Source organism: Coccinella septempunctata, chromosome 3 (assembly GCF_907165205.1).
Source record: "Coccinella septempunctata chromosome 3, icCocSept1.1, whole genome shotgun sequence".
NCBI classification, from domain to species: domain Eukaryota; kingdom Metazoa; phylum Arthropoda; class Insecta; order Coleoptera; family Coccinellidae; genus Coccinella; species Coccinella septempunctata.
The window spans coordinates 43,193,058-43,213,411 of record NC_058191.1 but is presented as its reverse complement, the minus strand read 5'-3'; the positions used below and the strand labels follow the sequence as shown (position 1 = coordinate 43,213,411).

The following is a 20,354-nucleotide window of genomic DNA, read 5'->3' as shown; positions in this document are numbered from 1 at the left end:
TACTTCAATCTTCAACAGTCCATTTGCGGTGATCCTCGGCCCACTGCCGTCGGCATACTGTGTGCTCCATATTAAAACTGAATTAATTGATTTCAGAAGGCAAGAGCTTGATAAAGTAAAAAAAGTACGATAAAAACAGATGGTCCCGATAAGACTCGAAAACTCAATGTATATATAAACTAAAAGTTTATTAGCTACAATTAATTTCATCATTTTTTTTTCAATGGAATTCCGGGCTTCTGATATTCCCACTCTTCCCATTTTTATTATAATCTTCGTTCTCTTAAAGAGAACTAAAGAAATCTTTGTTATTTTAACTCTTGTAAACGATTTCATCAGAGAAATGATCTTATTTATTGCAACTTCAAAACGATTTTATTCATCGATAACCGGTGAAGTTCTGAGACTATGATCCGGACTTATGGTCGTCATGAGTCTGCTCGGAATATAGAAAGTCTTGTAATAACCATCCTCCATGGGGTAACTCAAAGATATCTTGGAACATTGCGACGTCACCACTTGCGCGTCCAAACCTTTTTTCGTGAGGTGGATGTTGACGTCGCTGCAAGAATCTATGCTGATGCTGGGTACAGTACCGAAAGCGTGAAGTTTCAAATCCCTACTAGCGATAATCTCCACTCCAGAAATCAGAGAACGGAATATGAGACTGATTTTTTCGCAGTTGTCCAGCTTTATAACGTTAACCTTGCGTTCTACTACCAGCGTTATGTTTTTGCAGTCGTAGATGTAGAGAACGTTGTCGGGTTCTGCTTCGTTTATCGTCAGATGCTTCTCGGCGCCTCTTTGATGTTCGATTTTCCACTTTTTGCCATCTCGATGAAAAACAGCCGGGGGCGGAGCTATTTCTTGTTGTTTTTCTTCTTCCTGCACCACGTTTTGAGAATTTAATCTTCTCAAAGCCTCCTGGATGGTTTGACCCTTGTTTATCTCGTTGTAGAGGTTGTCGGTGTTTAACGTTTGGAACTCCGTAAGGTCTTGAAGGAGCTCGGAGTTTGGAATCTCCAGCTCCCCTTTCCAGGTCAGACCTTTGGGGTATCTCCTTCGCACGAAATTGTTGAGGTCGTTTAGGGTTTCCAACCAGGCTTCAACCCACTCCACGTGTAGTTCTTTATCCTTGAAGAATACCAACAAGATATCCGTGTAGGTCTTGGCGTCTGAGAGGATTTCTTCCAGGTAACACACTGGGTCTTTTTCTTGAACCCACATGAGAGCCCCTATAGATTGAGACACGACGTTTATGTGGTCCCCCAGGCTGGGATCGCTGCAAACGTAGTGCTTTGTCTTGTCGATCTGGTGGATTATGGGGTTGAGAACTATGTTTGCCGAAGGGGGTTTCTTGAAGTTCTCCGAGTACTCGAGGTATCGCAGCTCAGCTTGAAACGCCAAGTCTGCTATTTCGCTCTGGTTCTGTACGTCCTGTCCTATATTTTTCGATAGCAGTAGATATCTCTTGAACGGGCCATTGTAGATGTTCGAGAATATTTCCGCACTCATAATTTTGATTTGGAGCTTCTGATTTGACGGGGTGTGTCAATGATTGTCAAAAACATGATTCATCACAGATATTTCACTCAGTTTCGAAACTTATTATAATTATTCCTTTTAGCTTGCTTTAAAACAAACATACGTTATCAAGATAATGAAAATGCATTCATTTTTTCTTAATTTGTACTAACATTCATTTCCATTATTTTTCAGATATGTCGCGAGCACTCAAAAGAAAACACATCATGAGGGAAGTTTATGATTATAGCCCACCCACCGAAAACCAACAAATAGTAAAAATAACAGAGAGCAAAGGCAATAATCTTCACGAGATAGAAACCCCAGATAAAACCAGGTTTCTCGTATCCATGCCAGTGAGATACCGTAACTACATGTGGGTTAAACGTGGTAGTTTTGTCATTATACAACCTATCGAGGAGGGCGTTAAGGTGAAAGGTGAGATTGTCAGGGTTTTAACCAGTGAGCATATAAAGTATTTTAAAGAAGATAAAATATGGCCGGCTGCTTTCTACGACAAAAGAGAATTGGAGGAGAGTGATAATGATGATGGCAGCGACGATGATATTCCAGTGAATCCAAACCGAATACAAGCCATGATTGAAGAATCCAGTGACAGTGATTCAAGTGACAATGATTCCAGTGATAATGATAAAAGTGACAATGATCAAAATGAAGATGATAAAAGTGAAGGTGAAACGTAATCACCAACTCGTGAACTGGTGTACAATATGTAAATAGATTAAGGATTTTCTATTAAATGTTTTTCTAAAAATCTCCAAATATGCGTCTATTTATTTCTATAACCTCACTAGCATAAAGAAAGAAGCCTTTGTCTATGGTCATTAGAGACGTTATCGAACGTCGATTTATTTTGATACATCGATTCTCATTGTGACATCCCTGATAATAACCTCTACGAGTTTGTACTTTGTCCATAGAAATTATAACTTAATGTTAGGTTATGTTGTCAAATAAATTTAAAATCCCTTGCTTTAACATAAATAATATGAAAACAATTTGATTGAATGCTTCAAATGATATAAACCTCCCATCAAGATATTAGTGTTACATGATTAAGACTACTGAATACACTTGACAATGCAGCCTATAAAAATATTTCACAGATTTTTCAGAACCGGTGCTACACATTTTAAAAAACAGTTATATGAGAAAAAAGACAGGCACTGTTTGATAACCTGTAAAAATTCGAAGCTAAACCATTATTTAGATACGAGATACAGCAATGTAGAACCTGTACCGCTTGCTTCGAAAGGATGGAACCATCCTAAATCTAAAGGAGATTATTTCATGATCAATCCAATCGAAGATGTAGATGAACATAAGAGGCCTAATATACCATTCAGTGAATGCAATATTATGCCGGAATTAGTAAAAACCTTGGAAGCAGAGGGTATCAAGTATGCAACTAAATTTCAAGCTGAAGCTATGCCTGAATTGTTTCAAGGTAATCATGTTTTAATCGGGGCAGAAACTGGATGTGGAAAAACTATATGTTATTTACTCCCATTATTACAAACGATATCCACTATGAAAGATAGTACTGAAGCTTTGAATTCTCCTCGGGTACTCATACTGGTGCCAAATAGGGAACTGGCTTATCAAGTTGGGGAGATGGCTAAAATCCTATCCAAGCCCTTAGATTTGAAAGTTAAGATTCTAACTGGAGGTAGAACAAAAAAATACATGATGAACCCAGAATTTGAAAAAATCGATGTGATGGTTGCAACACCAGGTGCTATTGGAAAATTATCAACTGTGGGAATTTACAAATTGCAAAATGTTCAACATACAGTTTTAGACGAGGCTGATACCTTAACAGACGACAGTTTTGATGAGAGAGTAAGCGGTATCCTTAGAAAAGTGTCACAGTCAAGAATTATCTTAGTATCAGCAACTTTACCGAAATATTTACCTGATAGCTTAAAACCAATTGAACCAAATTTAGTGGAGGTTATCTCACCGGAAATTCACCGACCTTTACTCCATGTATCGCAAAAGTTCTTGAGGATACCGAGGAGTGGCAAAGTCAGTCACTTACTTCAAATAGCCAAAGCGAATAAAGATCCACTTTTGATATTCACTAATCGAAACGACACCTGCAACTGGGTGGCCATGTTCTTGAGGGAGAACGGTGAAATGTGTTCGAATATCAATGGGGACATGAATTACGCCATACGGATTCAACAATGGAGCGACTTTGTGGAGGGCAGGACGCGCATACTCTCGGCTACGGATGTGGGCTCGAGGGGCTTAGATACTGTACAAATAAGACACGTTGTGAATTACGAATTTCCACTGTATGCTGCCGATTATTTGCACAGAATTGGTCGAGTAGGACGGATCGGCAGTCCACGAAATTGTAAAGTTACTAACCTCTTATGCGGTGGGCAAGAAATCGAGCTTGTACAGCAAATCGAGGTAAGTTGTACCCATTAGAATGCGTAAATTATATTATAATCAATAAGGATTCATTATTATAATCAATATTACCAAATGTATTACGTTAAAAATACACTTTAGTATTATCCGACTCCATCAATGCACATTTTTCCAGCTTGCACTAAGAAGGGGACAGGCTCTCACCAATGTAGACGGAAACATAACAAATGTGATACAGAGGAAATTTTTCAGGAAGAACAGAGATGTTGTATAAGTTTCAAATTGTAAAAAATAAAGTAAACTTAGCCAAAATTATTTTAATTCTATATTTATAATAATAACAATTTATACATATATATATACAGACTAAACTCTCAGTTTGATACCTTTAAGAACATGAGCATTGATTCCACTCATTTCCCCACCATATCTGCTGCTCTCGTTCCTCACTTCACGTACCTAAAAAAAATTTTCAATGAGCGTAAAGTTAAACTGATAATTATTAATCAACTCACAGCTCCCTTCCTGCGGATCTTAGCTTTCTTGTATTTATTCCTGTGCTTAACTCTTGGATTTCTCTGTTCCTTTTTCCTATGAGGTGTAAGACCCTTATTCTTGGCCATTTGATATGTGATGGGACGCTTCACCAATTCTAAAAAATTAATGTTGAAAACAAAGAACTATCAAGTGAAATCACCAAATAACTCACCATCTACTTGACCATCTTCTTGCACTTCTTCTTTAGTGCTTTCCTCTTCCATTTTCATTTTTTTAGTAATTTCCACTATTTTTTCAATTGGAGCGTCCCCAAATTTCCTTTTTTTCGAAGGTTTTTCTACAACTGGATTTTGAAGTATCTTAAGCTTCTTCGGTTTAACAGTTTTTTTGTCTGGAGATTCCTATAACAAAAATTATTAGACATGACAGTTTATCGACCTTAAAAGCTAACACAAACCTTCACATTCAAGTATTCCTCTATTTTGCTTTTCCAGTATTCTTCAAATACTGTTTGCAGTTTTCCAATAGCTTCCTGATACTGTTGTAGTCTTTTCAGGATAGGATGATTTTTGATCAGAGTATTTTCAGCCTTCAGTAAAAAGTACATTGATATATTTGTGCTGTAACTGGAAATAAAATCATTTGTAATTGGTTTCAAAAAGATATCATTTCTTATACTCACTTCAAAATAAGATCCGAAAAACACTGGACAAACTCTATCAATGAAGAATTTGAGATTTTATCACTTTTAATCATGGCATCGATTGGCTTCAGGAAATTCTCATATATACCTGTGTAATCTTTGAAAGAGATTGTGTTATATTTGAATCTTGAATTAAAAGTGAACTTACCTTCGAAATCATCGATGAGATTAGTTGATATGTCCTCCTCCGCTTGAACAAGTTGTGATTCTTTTTCCGTTTCATCGTCCTCTTCTTCCTCCTCATTCTCAACCTGCAATGTTATAACACAATAATCTCAAGAACAATTGAGGAAGGAATATCTTTTACCTGTTCGGAGAAATCTGACGTAAAAATACCCAGTTGATCATATATTTCACCTTCTAACTTTTTACCAGCTTCTTCCTCAAGTTCTGCGAACTCTAGAACCTTTTCTTTCTCAGACCTGGGGTCTACATAGTCTGTAGAATAAAATGCCTTTTTATTTCTCCCCCAAGCTTTCTCATCGGGCAAATCATCATCTTCCTCTTGCCCCTCTATATCGCTGTCCGCCAAAACATCTTCATAATCGTCACTATCATCTCCATCATCTGAGGCAACGTTGAAAACTGCCTCCTTCAAATAAGGTAATTCAATACACGTTTTTATGGCTTTTAGTGAAACTTACCTCATTTTCTTCATCTGATTCATGCTGTCTTTGTCTGTATTTATTCAACAGTAATTTTTCGTTCTCGTTATAGTCACTATCTGAATCCGAATAATCACTCATTTTCTTAATTTTAATTTGATATTCAATATTGAAAACAAAACAGGCCTTCCATACATTCCGTTTCAAAAATTTTAGGTTAAGAAATGGATGACATTTGGACATGCGATGAAAATTACACAGAGTTTGGTGAAACATCTTATTTTCGTCTAAATGGTGAGCATTGAAATTTTCTCTATGGTTTGAAGTCAATTGAGGTTATATGTTTTGGAGACCAACTTTTATTATTAAAATAAATAAATAAAATTAAGATATGTCTACTAGATGGTAATAAACACAAAAGCAAATGGAACAGCGAAAAATATAACGTCTTATTGAATTTCAGGTACCCAATTTATCAAAGGGGAGGTCCCCAATTGAGAATTTTTCTTCCAAATTTTTGGATGAAGCTGGTAAAACCAACCCATCAGCAACCCCCCAATGTTGTTCAGTTCGCTTGTTCGATGGAAATGTCCTCTACTGATATAAAAAATTATCTAGAAAAGATATACCAAATTAAGACAGTTCACATTAGTACACGAATCGCTTCAGGTAAAACGAGGAGAGACCCAGGGAAAGGATACATAGTAAAGGATGATGATACAAAATACGCTTATGTTACATTGGTAAGACCAATTAGAGTGTTGGAAATTCGTTGTAAATGATTTTGTTCTCATTTGAAGCACAAGTCGGAAAAGTTCGAATTTCCAGTACTGTACCCAGAAAAAGAGAAAGATGTGAATGAACAAAAGACTATGGAAGAAATGCAAGCAGGATATAAGGAATACCTCGAGAAAAATAAGGAAAGGAAAAATATGCCTGGATGGTTCACTATTTAATGTTCCTTGTAGTTATTTTTAGAAAGAAGCCGATTAAAATTTATTGTTTAAATTTTTGTTTTATTAACGCCTTCATGCTCTGTTTCTTTCCATATCATAACACTTGAAAGATGGAAATTAAGTAATTTCTGACAACTGTTAATTTTGTTAACTCGAGAAAAAAGTCTATGATTGAATATTGACAACCATTCAAACTTGCATGTTGTTTCCAAGGAAACCAATTTTAGTTTGATCTATAAATTCACCGAAATGGAATGAATCTGCAAATTAAAAATGCGTGTCACCTTTTGTACAGATTTAGATAAAAGTGTGGTGGTGGCAAACTGTGAAAAAAGGGGTTGGATTCAAGTTGGTCCTGATGACGAGTGGAATATTTATTGGGCTGGGACACAAACATGCCGCAGTCTCTTCAGCGTGGATAGCGGTTACCGCATGAATGATAATCAGTACGTAGAAGATTAATCGTTATTCAATTTTTCCCAAATTCGAAAAAAAAAATGATTCCAGAATCATCAATCACTTCCCAAATCACTACGAACTCTCCCGCAAAGATCTCCTGGTGAAAAATATAAAACGATATCGAAGAGAATTGGAGAAAGAAGGTAGTCTTCTAGCGGAAAGGGGAGATTCGGCGAAGTACCTCCATCTGGACTTCATTCCGATAACTTTCGTGCTTCCCGCGGACTACAACATGTTCGTCGAAGAATATAGGAAAACGCCCCAGAGTACCTGGATAATGAAGCCCTGTGGAAGATCCCAAGGCTCCGGCATTTTCCTCATCAATAAGCTTTCGAAGTTGAAGAAGTGGTCCAGAGAGGCTAAAACACCTTTCCAACAGCATTTAACGAAGGAGAGCTATGTTATCTCGAAGTAAGCCCATCAGCTTCAACTGGGAATATTTCGAGCTGATCGTTTTTCAGGTACATCGACAACCCTCTGCTGATAGGTGGAAAAAAATTCGATCTGCGTCTTTACGTGCTAGTAACATCGTTCAGGCCGCTGAAAGCTTACCAATTTCGACTGGGGTTCTGCAGGTTTTGTACTGTGAAATACGACTCGAGTGTTGCGGAATTGGATAACATGTATGTTCATTTAACCAACGTATCTGTGCAAAAACATGGGGTAAGGAGTATACATCACAACCTTTTGCGTTTTGTGAATTTTTCACAGTTGATCTAAGTGGGAGAGAAATGTATTTCCAGGGCGAGTATAATTCTCTGCACGGTGGAAAACTGAGCGTTCAAAACCTCCGTTTACATTTGGAGAGTACGAGAGGTAAAGAAGTCACGGAAACCCTCTTCGATCAAATCAGTTGGTTGATTATTCATTCGTTGAAAGCTGTCGCCCCCGTTATCGCTACAGATCGACACTGTTTCGAGTGTTATGGATACGACATCATCATCGATAATAAGTTGAAACCGTGGCTTATAGAAGTACCTATAGATCATAAGACGAATGTTTACGTTGAGTGCATATTTTCGCCTTTTTTTAGGTGAACGCTTCACCCTCATTGACTTCAACCACCGCAAACGACCGAATCTTGAAACATAAATTGCTGAATAACATATTTTCGCTGGTAACACCGCCATCGGGAATGCCAGAGTGAGTAAATATCCGTCTTTTCATCTTATGTGGGGAGATAAGGTAACCATCCATCTTTGAGCTGAAGCGGTATACAAATATACGAACGACTGCAATGTCACATCAATTACACCGCTTACCTGACCCACCGCAGACATCACACAACATTTATAATTTTTCAACAGCCTGTATCTTTCACACCGAGCCATTAAAGTGTTTCTTTTGACCTCAAGACTCACCCTGTATAATTGCTCGTACACTAAATTAAAAAAACGCAACAGTCAAAAATTATTTTCAGCGTGAGATGGAACAAAGTTCCAACGGAAGAAGCCCTCGGCGATTTCGAACTCCTCATCGATGAAGATCTGATAAATTTACAAGAGGGCGACAGTCATTACCTGGCGAGGAATAACTACAAATGGAAATAACTGCATTGTTAAGGAAGGAAATTGAACGTCTCAATAAAAAATACAATACGAAGCTTAAAGATCTATTTTTCTTAATCACAAGTTACAAAATGCCCTCTTAAAAAAATAGATTTGAAACAATAAAACCGTAGACATGTAAACACACAACTACATACTATATCAAGATTGAAGATGGTTGTCAAAATGTATGAACGACTGTGTGAACTGAATACAATAAGTTACCCGAAAAAGGCACATCAACAATTAGTCAAATTCAAGTGTTTAATATTTTGTCTTCAATATATATAAACATTTGACACACAACTTTTATATAATATATGATCACAGGATAGGAAAATTAAGTTCTACAAGTTGAAAATGAATAATGCCGAATGTTAAGTACAACAGCGGATTTATCTGTACTGATCGACTATAGTGACTTCTAGATGATTTTTCGAGATGTGAGAAGTTTATCATTTTTATTTCAATTTTGTTTCAAGCTACGTCACGAAACCTCTCTGTCGTTTCAAGAGGATATTCTGTATCAGAATAGAATCAAGGATTTAATATAGATATAATTTGAACCTCGTTTAACCACACCGAAAGTAACCTTTCAGAATATTTCGAATATTTATCACATGAAACTATATATATTGTACCACTCAATATCCAAAAAATTAACTCGATATTTCTTCATTGATAACATTCAATAATATAGTTTTATTTCAAATCCCAAATACGGTTAATTCTCTAATTAAACCTTCCTCATAATTAAGGAAAGAGTGAGACATATCTATATAACCAATCATTTCATTCAATATAGTAATTCGCAAAGTAAAAGAGAAATAACAAAAATTTCTCATCCTAAATATGACTTACGACTGATAAATCAAGAACGATTCCTCCTATATTCGTTACACTTAATAAAAAACCTATCGATCACATTCTTATTCAACACTTTTTCCTTATAGAATAAGCTAAAAAAATTCATATTAAAATACGAAATTGAATTGTAAATATATCAATGACGAAACTGAAATTATTTCTTTGTTCAACTCGAACATTTCATAAGACTTTTAGGTTTCTTCTGGTTTGGGCGTTGTTGTGTTGTAAGCTCTGATAACTTCTGCTTGGGATACAGCACCACCTTCTTCTTGAGAAAAAGCGAAACCATCTGGCAACAGGAAATCAACGATTATTTCGGTTTCGAAGATCTTAAACTCTATCCTTCGTTAATTCGAAAAGATACAGAGAAATCGTGAAATTTTTAAATGTTAGGTTGAGAAAAGTAGGTACAGATTGAGATTAAGTGAAATTTTGCCCATCCTTTAAAAGACCAATGAAGAATGTTCTAAAGTTTATTGATACAGAAATATCGATAATATAATGGGTATTCCACCTACTTAACATTCATTTTTACTATAGTGTACATATTTGTTGGAATAAATAATTAGAGGGAATGATACATTTTGTTTTAATTCAATTTCTTTATTGGTTTTTCGAAATTTTATTAATATTTCATTGCGATTGTTCTATGAACATTTTCTAAGCGATTTAGTTGATACATGAGACAGCCTTATGCGTGGTTCTTTTTTAGCTTTCACTGCCCCAAGCGTGCAGTGTTCATTTTTCTAACAGGTGCCATCGTGTGCTTAAGCACTAAGCTATGTGATAATGTTCCTTTGTTATCTTCGACTTCATTCTCGATCTTAGTATGCCACGTTTCTTATCGTCATTGCAGAATGTTGAAACATTAAAAAAAAATAAAATTAGAACAACGATAAACAATATAATATCAGCAAATATAATTCACTGCGAAGAAATGACATTTTTGGTCGACCTGAACAAAAAACGACAGTTTACCTAGTAATTTCCGATCGAAAAGTTGACTAGTTTTGAAGGAAAGTATTTTTCGTCCTCAAACACTTTTCGTCCGCTGTCGTCACTATGATACAGCACCGTACCAGAGCGGCGACTGAGTCATTCTCGTGAATCCACGATTTTTAAAACATAACTGACTGCTATGATAACTCTCACGCTGATTTTGATGATAATAAGAAACTAATACTGACCATATTAGCAAGAATTATTGTTTATCTGTTTGCAACATTCGCATTTTTATGGATAATTAAAAAATAACAGAGTAGTCTACCCAATGAAAACTCTGTCTTTCTCCATTTGTTAGTGTAATGAGGTAAGTTAGTAGTTCAAGCCAAAACTCGATAGCATCTTTGAGTGAAACTTCCCTTTCGCATAGAACCTGAATTCCTGGAGCATATTTTGGTAATAGTTGACACTTATCAACGCAGCTAACAATCAAAATGTCCATTCGAATGTGTATCGATAAAGAATTGTTCGAAATATTTAGTCGACACCACCTGTTAGTGCTGTTTTTTGTTTTAGATGGCACAGTCTCGATCCGCAAGTAATTTTGATTTTTGGCGAATGGATTTGACGTAGTGCCATCTGCAACTCACGCGTTCCAAACTAGCTCTTAGTGGGAGCGCCCACCAAAGTAGCGTAGCAAATGACATGGCACATACATGACAAAAGCGATTCACAATTTTCAGATATCTGCACATCTGAGTGCAGTTTCAGATATGATTTTGCGTCGCCTTTGTCACGTATGTGACATGTCAGTGCTACGCTACTTTGGTGGACGCTCTCCCTTACACGTACGGGTCAAAAAAAATATCGGAGTCGCGAATTTCAACATGGCATACTAAGGTCTCGAACCAATGTTAATAACCCATACTCACGGCTCAGTTCCAGGTCGATATTGTCCGATCTAACCGACTTCCTGGTCAGCACGTTCCTCAACAGACGGGCGGTCTCCGTAAGTCTGTAAACATCACTATCTCTCTCTTTCTAGCCTATGTACAGCTTGTTCATATATTAACACAATCGGGAAGACCTTTTTTTGTTTTAAACACGATCAAAGAGGTGCAAATGTGAGACACTGCCATGCGAGACTCGGACATTGGAAGCACTACTAACTATACATAAATTATATTTAAGAACGGGAGATTCGCTCAAGATGCTCTCGAAACTGATTTAACAACGTATACTTACATGTTGCAATTCGCTCCAACGCATGCATTGTTCTTGCAAAACAAACAACACATTAATACAAACATAAACACATTCGCGGATTAGGCTTTCGCGCTGACAGAAGACATAATAAAATGTGAAATTGTTTTTTTTTTAGACGTTACAATTAGAGATCCCGCGGACAAGGGCTGATGAAGCACTCATAAATTGTTTGCGCCCATCTCTGCAGGCGAACTTGGTTCGTGTCTTAACTAGCCATAGGCGATCAGTAAAGGTTTTTGTTAAATAGTTTGAGCTTAACATCAGAAAGACACGAACCAAACTCATGCAGTGTAGGAACGAACGAAGGAACGCATGAATTTAAAATTACACTTAATGGTGGTTAAGAACTAATATAATCACGGTTGAACCGTTGAACAGTATGGTATTATACAAAATCATCATGAAACCTAACCATATATCAAGAATTAGATGACTATTATCAGCAACATTACCTTTGGGTACGCGAAAAATTATTTACAAAATTATTACTCTACTCAAACCAGAAGAAAGATGATGTTACGAAAATAAAACCTACATCAAATAATTTACAAATGATTTGATGTAGACTTTATCGTACGAACAATGAAAAGGAAGAAATGAATGTGAAGTAATTGAATGGAGAATGAATATTTTTAAAAGAAAAAAAATATAGAATGAGATGAACAATATTATTATTATATTACAAAATACATGTGGAATCGCTTTAGAAGACTTTGAGTTCGATATGTACATCAGAAATTGGAAAATTTTGATATTGCTCTACTTATAGAAGAATAAAATATCACTATATACACTTTTAGATCTACACCACAAGGAAATGGTTTGAAAAAAATGCAGAAATGGTACCAAAAGCTAAGTTGAAATTCCGATATCATCATCACCCCATAGTGTAAATCTATCAAGTTTTACTTAGGGGGAGGCATAATGCCTCTTACCTTTCAAAGAATCACTAAAAGCTCTCTGAACTTCATAGAAATAATTGATTAAAGCCAATAGATTTTGTCGTGTCTTCGAAATTTAAGGAACTCAATACTAAAACTAAACTGAATAGATGGTTTGTTTAGAAATGAATAGTTCATTGCAAAATTTTATCTCGGAAATGTAGGACTGCATCGTGCCTCCTCCAGTAGCAAATATATAACAATTAACAACTGGATTTTACAAAAATATCACTTTTTTAGTCCTCAGAAGGACACGAAAGAAGGAGAAACCAACATCCCAAATGAAGATCCACTTAGGTTCTTGCCTCCCTTTTGCCATGCATGCTTTGTTAGCTCGGTGTTATAGCGTTTTGCCAACGTAGTCCGATAACAGTACTGTTAGAAAATATAATATGGATTGCAGATCTTGTATGATTGTTAGAGAGAACACCACTCCCATATCTAACTAGCACAAAATGTCAAAACCAAAACCGTCTAAACACATCTCTAAGGTCTGCACAAACACTAAAGCATGCTTTCAACACACTGCTGTGAACCATCACCAGGGAATTGTTATGAGATATGCGTCAAGTTTTTCGTCTTTTCACTTCGAAGGTGTTCACTGAATCGGTTTGTGAGGTTACGGTCAAATAATAACAGTCAAATATCGTAAATAAGCAAATCGAACAATAGTCCTAAAAATAGAAGCATAAATAGTTATCGATAACAGAACGTAAGCAGGAGAAAATTCGGATGAAAATTCAATCGTTAATTTAAAAAGAAATATTAGCAAACGTTTCGTAACGATAATAAAATGCTTGACCATCAATAATTTTTTGATCCATATAAATTACAGAACAATAAAGCATAGCAGGCAGGGAAATATTGAATATATCCGACAAGCATATCTGTTAAGAACGCTTCTGATTAATTATTGAGCCGAATTGTTCCAGATTACGTTATACTCTTTTTTATTTTTATATTTCGAATTATTGTCTTCGGTTAAGCAGGAAGCTCATGCAACATGAAACAGATAGTTGAGGAGAAAGGAAACAAAAGAATTTGAAAGGAACATTGGATGCAAAGAGATCACAAACTCTTAAATTGAGATTTTCAAACCTGAATTCGAAAAATTAACGATGTAATCTGAAAATATCGATTAAGAAAAACAGCAATTCTACTACAATAAGAATCAATTCAGATGCACAGCATCCGCCGATATGAATATGTTGTGTTACGATCTGAATTGAACTAGTCAATTTGTCATCGCCGGGACAACTAAATGGGGAACGTTCCACCGAAAAAGAGCAGAAGCTGACCATGATTTCGGTCTAAATCTACTGTTTCGTCCAGATTTGATATATTTTCAGATTACCCTCGTGCACGTAAAGGGTGAATTCTTTTATGGATACAAACTTTGTGATCTCTATTTTGGGCATTCCGAACAAGAAAAACTACTGCATGATTTATCATGGAGGACCTGGTAGGTAGGACCTGAATCAAACCATGCCGGGTAGAATCATCATGTAATTTCGAATTCGATGTAACGAGCGAGTCAAACAATTGAAGGAAATACAGAGTCCGACAGCTAAGTATAGGGTGTACAAAATGACAGCAACGATTCTAAAATTTACAAAATGAACGACGTGGAAACCACCATACTTACTCGCCGAACTCCATGAAAGGCTTCTTTTTACCTTCCATTAAAAAAAAACGACTCGCCGACACCAAACGAAATACATGATGCAGCGAAATATGTCTATGGTAGTTTTTCCTTTCAACTCGGGGCCAACTTATAGCGAAAATTTTTATCTACATGTCGTTATCATTAATGCTCGTGAAAAACTCAATGGGAAAATAAATATAGGGATTTAAAATTCCTGTTTCACAATTTGGCAACGTCGGCCACAGATGACTGGTTGCGTTGATAAGATAAACGAAGATGGCTTCTCGAAAATCAACATAACCTAATTTTTTGACAGTTGTGAGTGCCTGAAAGACTTTAAGAGTTCAATCGCCTCAAGTTCCATCTCATTCAGGAATAAATCTTCTCTGTCTTAGTACCAGTTCGTATCTACGCTAATGGAAAAAATTCAGCGATTTTTCAAAATGCTGTATCTCAGTGAAAAGTGGTCGTATTGAGGTATCAAGAAGAGTAAATTGAAGCTTCAAGTTTCAAATTTCGAGAAATTTCGGCGAACTCTATTCGGCGCTGTTGCCAGCTTGTGCACGAGAAACTAAATCCCCTCATCTGAAATGTCAATTTGGACAGCGAATTTTAAAAATTCATGAATAAATATCACAACAATTGAGTTTAAATTTGCATTTGCGGTCATAACCCAAATCGAGGAAAATTCCCACTCGAAGGACTAAAAGATAAAGCCAATTTTCCAAATTCAGCGCATTCGCTATAAATCGACTATCAGGAGGAACGATGCCAGAGACACATTTCGAAACAAATTCGGGCAATAGCGAATACAAAAACTACTTACGATCCCTTTGGATCAGTTCGGCTGAATGCGGAATGTTCAGTATGTCGTAGATCCGTCTCTCTGACCTTGTCAGTGAAGGACTTGTAAATGGTGTTCCCGACGCTGAAAGTTAAATATCGAAAATTAATAAGGACGCCAAAAATTTCACGGTCAGATCATTTACTCAGGATGTAGGAATGGGTCTCGCTCATGACAGGTAGGAACAGTCTGGGATATTTCTGGAGATTACGACAGGTTACCACGTGCCTGGAAAGGGTCGGAGGAAAACGAATTCGGAATGACATTCATCGCTCTGTGATACTTACATTTTCACCAGGAAATCTGGCAACATGGTCGCTGTTGGAACTAGGAAAAGGGCCAACCAAAACGTGGCGCTTGAAAACATCATTAAATACATGCCAGTCATCACGCTACCCACGGGTATGATCGGCCAGAATTGACTGAAAAGTGAACGTTTTAAGGTTTGGAGGTTAGGAATGTGATTGTCGGAGTTAATTCATGTCATAAGAAATGACAGATACTCGAAGATAACCTTCTTTCAAACCACCTGGAAGAAACAAATTTTGCATAAGACTCACCTATAAACAATTATGAACGTGAACCATAAGACTATGGAGCCCCAGATGGCGGCGTGAGTCAACCACGTCCAAGCATTTATGACGAGACTGGCTTTCAGACATACCGTTATTATCACAAACTGAAAACGATCAAAGTTTATAAGATGCATCGCGGTAAACCAAGATAGAACTCACTGTGTATACAAAGTTTCCGAACACGAGATAACCGCCGTCCTTCCCGCTCATCCATAAGATGTCCTGGCTGCATATGAAGAGCGTCACCCAGAACAGAATGGCGGAATGGGCCAGACCGTTACACACCCACACCCAAAACACCCTCACGTTGAACAGTTGCCCCATTTGCGACGGCCTGTACAGTTTGGGGTACAGCAGCATCTTGTCGTCGTTGCACGGCTTGTCGAACAGGCCCATCGCTAAGGGGGGCAAGGCGGTGAATAACACGTTGTACATACCTAGAAAATGAACGAAATCTTCAGAAAAAAAAAACTACCTTGTCGGTAGATACACCGCGTGATGAGATTTTGAAGATGTTTCTTAAACCAGTCATGGTGCGTAAGCCCTTGGGGTAGAGAATGAGAGATACCGCCCGTCGTCAGTGAAATTCCGTAGTTACGCTCAAAATAGACCTTTTCTTCGCTATCAGTCATGGAGCGTTAACCCTTGGGGTAGCGAATAAAAGTCTCGAATAGATCCGCCCTGGTTGTGTTTCTTTTCATTTCTGGAGAAATACAATTAATTACATCCCGATACCGTATAGCAAGTCATTTCACTTCGCGAGGTCATCCTTGGTGTCCATTTCGTCAGTTCTGGTTGGCGCATTTTATTGGACAACCTTTGATTTGTCACTGTACCCGGTATAAACTTTACAAAGTGCTCGTGATCGGATACAATTTCCAGAATGTATGGTTGCTGATCGATTCGCTCATATTTCATACCTACACATATTTCCGTTGTATATATAATCAGTTTCCGAAGGTGTGAATAAACTGGTACATAATTTGATTTTGACTACTTCGTTATCGCTACCACCCTAGATAACAGCGAACTCTGTCTCCGAGCAGCAGCTACTCTGGAAGGTTTGCTATTCTTCCTAGTGAAAAGAATAGCTGGCGCTCGAGATAAGTTTTCTCCGAGGTAACCACGTTACACACTACACTGTACTTATGAGGGACAATGATACCGAAACCGTTTAGACTTCTCTGCGATTTTCCTACGCTTGTTCATGACTAGCTCGCATTATCGGAACCACAATTTTCCAATTTGATACATACATTCAGTACAGTAACTTACCTATAGACCACTGCTCGAACAAGATCTGCCCCGACCATCCGGAGTAGATGGCGTACCACAGTTCGATCACGTACAGACAGATATTCTTGTAGAAACTGTACAGGATCAGCTTGCACATCCTCGAGTAGTTCCAGGAACCGTGGACCAGCAGCAGCCTCAGCAAGAACCGGAACTGCGCAATGCTGTAGTCGGACGCGCAGGCCGCCTGCAGCCCCTCCATGCCCGAGATACCGACGCCCACGTGCGCCTTCTGGATCATGGCCACGTCGTTGGCGCCGTCCCCGATGGCCAGCGTTACCGTGTTGGTGTACTTGGTCACGTACTCGACCACCTCGGCTTTCTGCATGGGGGAGACGCGGCAGCATATCACCACCTTGCAGGAGATGCAGAGCTTGAGGAAGTCGTTGCGCAGCTCGCAGCTCAGGGCGTATTTCAAGGTCTTTCCGTCGACGATCAGGGCGATTTCCTGGTGTTTTCCTATGGGGTCTCCCATGTCCATTATGTGCTTCAGGATGGCCTCACGGGTCATCTGGAAGGATTAAGTAGAAACTAGAAGAGTTCTGGAGCACTTGTGGTGAATTTCGATAAAGCCAAGTGACCAAAGTTGGGCCAGAACTCTTGTAGCCTCTCTACCCTCATCTATGATCACACGTATATGGTTCATATCGAAAATAATAAAATTATCCAATTCAAACTTTATTATATGCTCCAGAGGGCCTCTCGGGTCATCTGAAGCTCAGTAGTAGATAGGCTAGGCGAGTTCTAGACCACTTTCGTCATTTATTTAATGTAAATCCGATCTCAATCGTCTTGCCGTTACTATTAGAGTCCCGGACCGGACTTGGCAGTTTCTAACCTGAAAAATTCACTCCACTATTTCTTCGTGGATTGAATTTTTCTGCGCACGTGGGGGGGTGTAACGAAGTCGCATTTTTTTTAATGAATAATGCACCCCGTCTTAGAAAAATTCTCTTGTTTTGAATGCTTCTTATTTAATTTTAATTCTTGAGAAGAATTTCGGTTTTCAAGCATGAGCATAATTATTATTTGTTAATAGAAAATTGTTAATACTCACGTCTAGACTCTCTTCGTTCAGGATAACATGGTGCATCGATTGGGACAAAAGTCGACAGGAGTAGCCGATGTTGATGGCAGTCTCCTGCTTGTCGCCTGTCAAGACCCAGATATTTATGTCGGCCTGTAGAAGAGCGGCTATCGTTTCTGGCACGCCATCTTGCAGTTTGTCCTCAATAGCCGTAGCCCCGATCAGTTTCAGTTTTGTCTCAATCAAGTTGGCAGCTTCCTCCAATTTTTCTGGTGAAGTGAGATAGCAAGAAATGAGCTTGATATACCCAAAAACCTCCCGACCTAACTAACCTTCCCTGTGCTGCAGCGATATGGAAGCCTTATGATACAACTCCTGCCACTCCTCGTAGTCCTGCTTCTTCAGCTCCGACACGCCGTAACACAAGGTCCTCAAACCTTCGGTGGCGAAGTGCTCCAGGTGCCTCAGCAAAATATCGGCGTGCTCCTTGCCGCCGCCGTCCAATCGCTCGTAGATCACCGTGTCGGCGCCCTTGCAGAACAGCTTTATCCTGCCGGCGGGATCGCGCACGATCACCGACATCCTCTTCCTGGCCGACGTGAACTCCAACACCGTCAATATCTGGTACCTCTCGGTCACGCCCATCGCGCTGATCTCCACGAAATCGGGCGTCCTGTTCCTGAACTCGTAGCCGAACTTGGAGGCGCCGTAGACGAGGGCTCGTTCGTCGGGGGAGGCTGCGTGGTAGACCAGTGAACCGTCGTTCATGTTCTCCGGTATGACGGTATGGCAGACCGAGAGTATGACGAGCAGCTCCCTGATCAGTTCCGATTGGCTGTTGCCTCTCTGGAGGTCCTGGTGGGTCAGAAGTGCGATCGTTTCATTTTTAAAAAGACAAAACTTTCGATAATAGTTTATGTAATCAAAGATCAAAACAGAAACATCCATATCCTGAACTTTTGACGAGCAGTTTACACACTGCGCAAAAAAATTAACGCACGTTATGGAAATTTATTTTACAACTGAAGGTGTTCTCAATGATAATTATTTTTATCTTTCATTTGATTTTCTACACTCGATCGCTATGCAATGCGAAACACGCAATTTGACCCAAGAGGAATGTGTCCAAGCGGTAGTTTTGCGAGAAGATGGGTGGACATACACAAGAATTGCAGAGAGGTTTCGAGTTTCCCATACAAGTGTGTCCAGAATGTTGCAGCGATTCAGGGAGACAAGTATGAATGTCCGAAGACCAGGACAGGGTAGACCACGGGTAACAACTGCCATTCAAGAACGTTACTTGAGAGTTTCTTCGTTGAGACAACGGTTTGCAACCACTCGCCTCCTTCCAATTTAGCTTGAGCAAACTCATAAGGTGCAAATTAGCACTCAGACAATAAGAAATCGCCTCAGAGAATATGATTTAAGGCAAGAGGCCCAGCTCTTACCCCAGCCCATCGGAGGGCGCGTTTGGATTTTGCGAGAGAGCATATCCATTGGGAAGAGGCCGATTGGGAAAGAGTTCTCTTCACAGATGAGTCTAGATTCTGCCTCTACCATTGAGATCGACGTTCCTTTGTATACAGACGTCCACATGAAAGATATGCTCAGTGCAATTTCCTGAATACTACTGGTTTCGGGGGAGGATCGATTATGGTATGGGGTGGAATATCTTTGACTGCTCGCACAGACCTAGTGGTCTTTGATAATGGAGCTATGAATGCTAATAAGTATATAAGGAACATTCTTGAAGAGCATGTAGTGCCATTTGCCCCATACATTGGTGAAAATTTCATTTTTATGGACGATAATGCCAGACCCCATCGTGCGCGCATCGTTCAGGAGTACCTCGAAGAGGTTGAAGTCTCTCGAATGGAATGGCCAGCAAGAAGTCTAGATCTCAATCCGATTGAGCAGGTTTGGGACAACCTCAATAGAAGGCTGAGAAGTTCAGAAAATCATCCAGCTACTCTTAGTGACTTAGGAATCCAACTCGGAGAAATCTGGGAAGGATTAGATCAGAACATTTTAAGATCACTCGTTTTGAGTATGAACCGTCGTTGCCGAGCTGTAATTAACGCAAGGGGTGGAAAAACCAAGTATTAAATCACTTATCAGCATTTCAGTATTTTGAAAATTGTTCATTTCTCTTCTTTCACATAAGAAACGGTGAAATCCTGAATTTTTCTTCCATTTAATGTGTCTGGTTTCATTCAAAACCTTCCCGAGAGAACATAAAAAATAAGTTATAAAGTCAAT

The 20,354-nt window shown here is 38.6% G+C and overlaps 7 protein-coding genes across 16 annotated transcripts in view; 4 read left to right on the top strand and 3 right to left on the bottom strand.

The window, feature by feature from the left end:
- Positions 1-375: 375 nt before the first annotated feature.
- LOC123310442 (adenylyl cyclase-associated protein 1-like) lies at positions 376-1,515 on the bottom strand. The gene has a single exon (XM_044893910.1). The coding sequence runs from the start codon at positions 1,513-1,515 to the stop codon at positions 376-378; it is 1,140 nt and encodes a 379-aa protein (XP_044749845.1).
- A 171-nt stretch (positions 1,516-1,686) lies between these two features.
- LOC123309005 (probable RNA-binding protein EIF1AD) lies at positions 1,687-2,307 on the top strand. The gene has a single exon (XM_044891842.1). It carries the CDS (start codon positions 1,722-1,724, stop codon positions 2,226-2,228), a length of 507 nt encoding a protein of 168 aa, XP_044747777.1. The 5' UTR covers positions 1,687-1,721; the 3' UTR covers positions 2,229-2,307.
- A 135-nt stretch (positions 2,308-2,442) lies between these two features.
- LOC123309002 (probable ATP-dependent RNA helicase DDX28) lies at positions 2,443-4,240 on the top strand. The gene is made up of 2 exons (XM_044891840.1): positions 2,443-3,966; positions 4,103-4,240. Exons 1-2 carry the CDS (start codon positions 2,626-2,628, stop codon positions 4,199-4,201), a joined length of 1,440 nt encoding a protein of 479 aa, XP_044747775.1. The 5' UTR covers positions 2,443-2,625; the 3' UTR covers positions 4,202-4,240.
- LOC123309003 (something about silencing protein 10) lies at positions 4,227-5,963 on the bottom strand. Its single transcript, XM_044891841.1, has 8 exons — positions 5,773-5,963; positions 5,436-5,720; positions 5,277-5,379; positions 5,108-5,225; positions 4,883-5,051; positions 4,637-4,826; positions 4,443-4,579; positions 4,227-4,386 (listed from the first exon to the last, which is right to left on the bottom strand). The coding sequence occupies exons 1-8, from the start codon at positions 5,872-5,874 to the stop codon at positions 4,294-4,296; spliced, it is 1,197 nt and encodes a 398-aa protein (XP_044747776.1). The 5' UTR covers positions 5,875-5,963; the 3' UTR covers positions 4,227-4,293.
- A 29-nt stretch (positions 5,964-5,992) lies between these two features.
- LOC123309006 (probable 39S ribosomal protein L23, mitochondrial) lies at positions 5,993-6,741 on the top strand. The gene is made up of 3 exons (XM_044891843.1): positions 5,993-6,138; positions 6,197-6,476; positions 6,534-6,741. Exons 1-3 carry the CDS (start codon positions 6,125-6,127, stop codon positions 6,687-6,689), a joined length of 450 nt encoding a protein of 149 aa, XP_044747778.1. The 5' UTR covers positions 5,993-6,124; the 3' UTR covers positions 6,690-6,741.
- A 164-nt stretch (positions 6,742-6,905) lies between these two features.
- On the top strand, positions 6,906-8,757 carry LOC123310610 (probable tubulin polyglutamylase TTLL1). Its single transcript, XM_044894181.1, has 6 exons — positions 6,906-7,135; positions 7,197-7,559; positions 7,610-7,811; positions 7,892-8,122; positions 8,182-8,291; positions 8,569-8,757. The coding sequence occupies exons 1-6, from the start codon at positions 6,963-6,965 to the stop codon at positions 8,696-8,698; spliced, it is 1,209 nt and encodes a 402-aa protein (XP_044750116.1). The 5' UTR covers positions 6,906-6,962; the 3' UTR covers positions 8,699-8,757.
- The window catches only part of LOC123310608 (probable phospholipid-transporting ATPase IA), a 25,271-nt gene continuing 13,663 nt past the window's right edge, over positions 8,747-20,354 (bottom strand). For 6 of the 10 annotated variants that reach the window (XM_044894171.1, XM_044894175.1, XM_044894173.1 and 3 more), the window contains 9 exons: positions 18,428-18,950; positions 18,126-18,364; positions 17,051-17,579; positions 15,935-16,212; positions 15,761-15,879; positions 15,488-15,622; positions 15,183-15,284; positions 11,437-11,519; positions 8,747-9,851 (listed from right to left, as the gene is read on the bottom strand). In XM_044894171.1, the coding sequence (XP_044750106.1) occupies positions 9,754-9,851; positions 11,437-11,519; positions 15,183-15,284; positions 15,488-15,622; positions 15,761-15,879; positions 15,935-16,212; positions 17,051-17,579; positions 18,126-18,364; positions 18,428-18,950 (2,106 nt within the window). In that variant the 3' untranslated portion in view covers positions 8,747-9,753. Of the gene's footprint in view, positions 9,852-11,436; positions 11,520-11,749; positions 11,782-12,419; positions 13,087-15,182; positions 15,285-15,487; positions 15,623-15,760; positions 15,880-15,934; positions 16,213-17,050; positions 17,580-18,125; positions 18,365-18,427; positions 18,951-20,354 lie in introns of those variants that run through there. The other 4 variants (XR_006537383.1, XM_044894177.1, XM_044894178.1 and 1 more) reach the window with 4 other exon arrangements.

Bases quoted from the DNA above. Each gene is read 5' to 3' on its own strand.
- LOC123310442 (XM_044893910.1), bottom strand. From the start codon at position 1,515: ATGAGTGCGGAAATATTCTCGAACATCTACAATGGCCCGTTCAAGAGA.
- LOC123309005 (XM_044891842.1), top strand. From the start codon at position 1,722: ATGTCGCGAGCACTCAAAAGAAAACACATCATGAGGGAAGTTTATGAT.
- LOC123309002 (XM_044891840.1), top strand. From the start codon at position 2,626: ATGCAGCCTATAAAAATATTTCACAGATTTTTCAGAACCGGTGCTACA. The intron at 3,967-4,102 runs GTAAGTTGTACC...ACATTTTTCCAG, and splicing joins AGCTTGTACAGCAAATCGAG to CTTGCACTAAGAAGGGGACA.
- LOC123309003 (XM_044891841.1), bottom strand. From the start codon at position 5,874: ATGAGTGATTATTCGGATTCAGATAGTGACTATAACGAGAACGAAAAA. The intron at 5,380-5,435 runs GTAAAAGATATT...ATAACATTGCAG, and splicing joins CGTCAGATTTCTCCGAACAG to GTTGAGAATGAGGAGGAAGA. The intron at 4,827-4,882 runs GTTTGTGTTAGC...TTTTTGTTATAG, and splicing joins AGGAATACTTGAATGTGAAG to GAATCTCCAGACAAAAAAAC.
- LOC123309006 (XM_044891843.1), top strand. The intron at 6,477-6,533 runs GTAAGACCAATT...TCTCATTTGAAG, and splicing joins AATACGCTTATGTTACATTG to CACAAGTCGGAAAAGTTCGA.
- LOC123310610 (XM_044894181.1), top strand. From the start codon at position 6,963: ATGCGTGTCACCTTTTGTACAGATTTAGATAAAAGTGTGGTGGTGGCA. The intron at 7,136-7,196 runs GTACGTAGAAGA...AAATGATTCCAG, and splicing joins TACCGCATGAATGATAATCA to AATCATCAATCACTTCCCAA. The intron at 7,812-7,891 runs GTAAGGAGTATA...ATGTATTTCCAG, and splicing joins TATCTGTGCAAAAACATGGG to GGCGAGTATAATTCTCTGCA.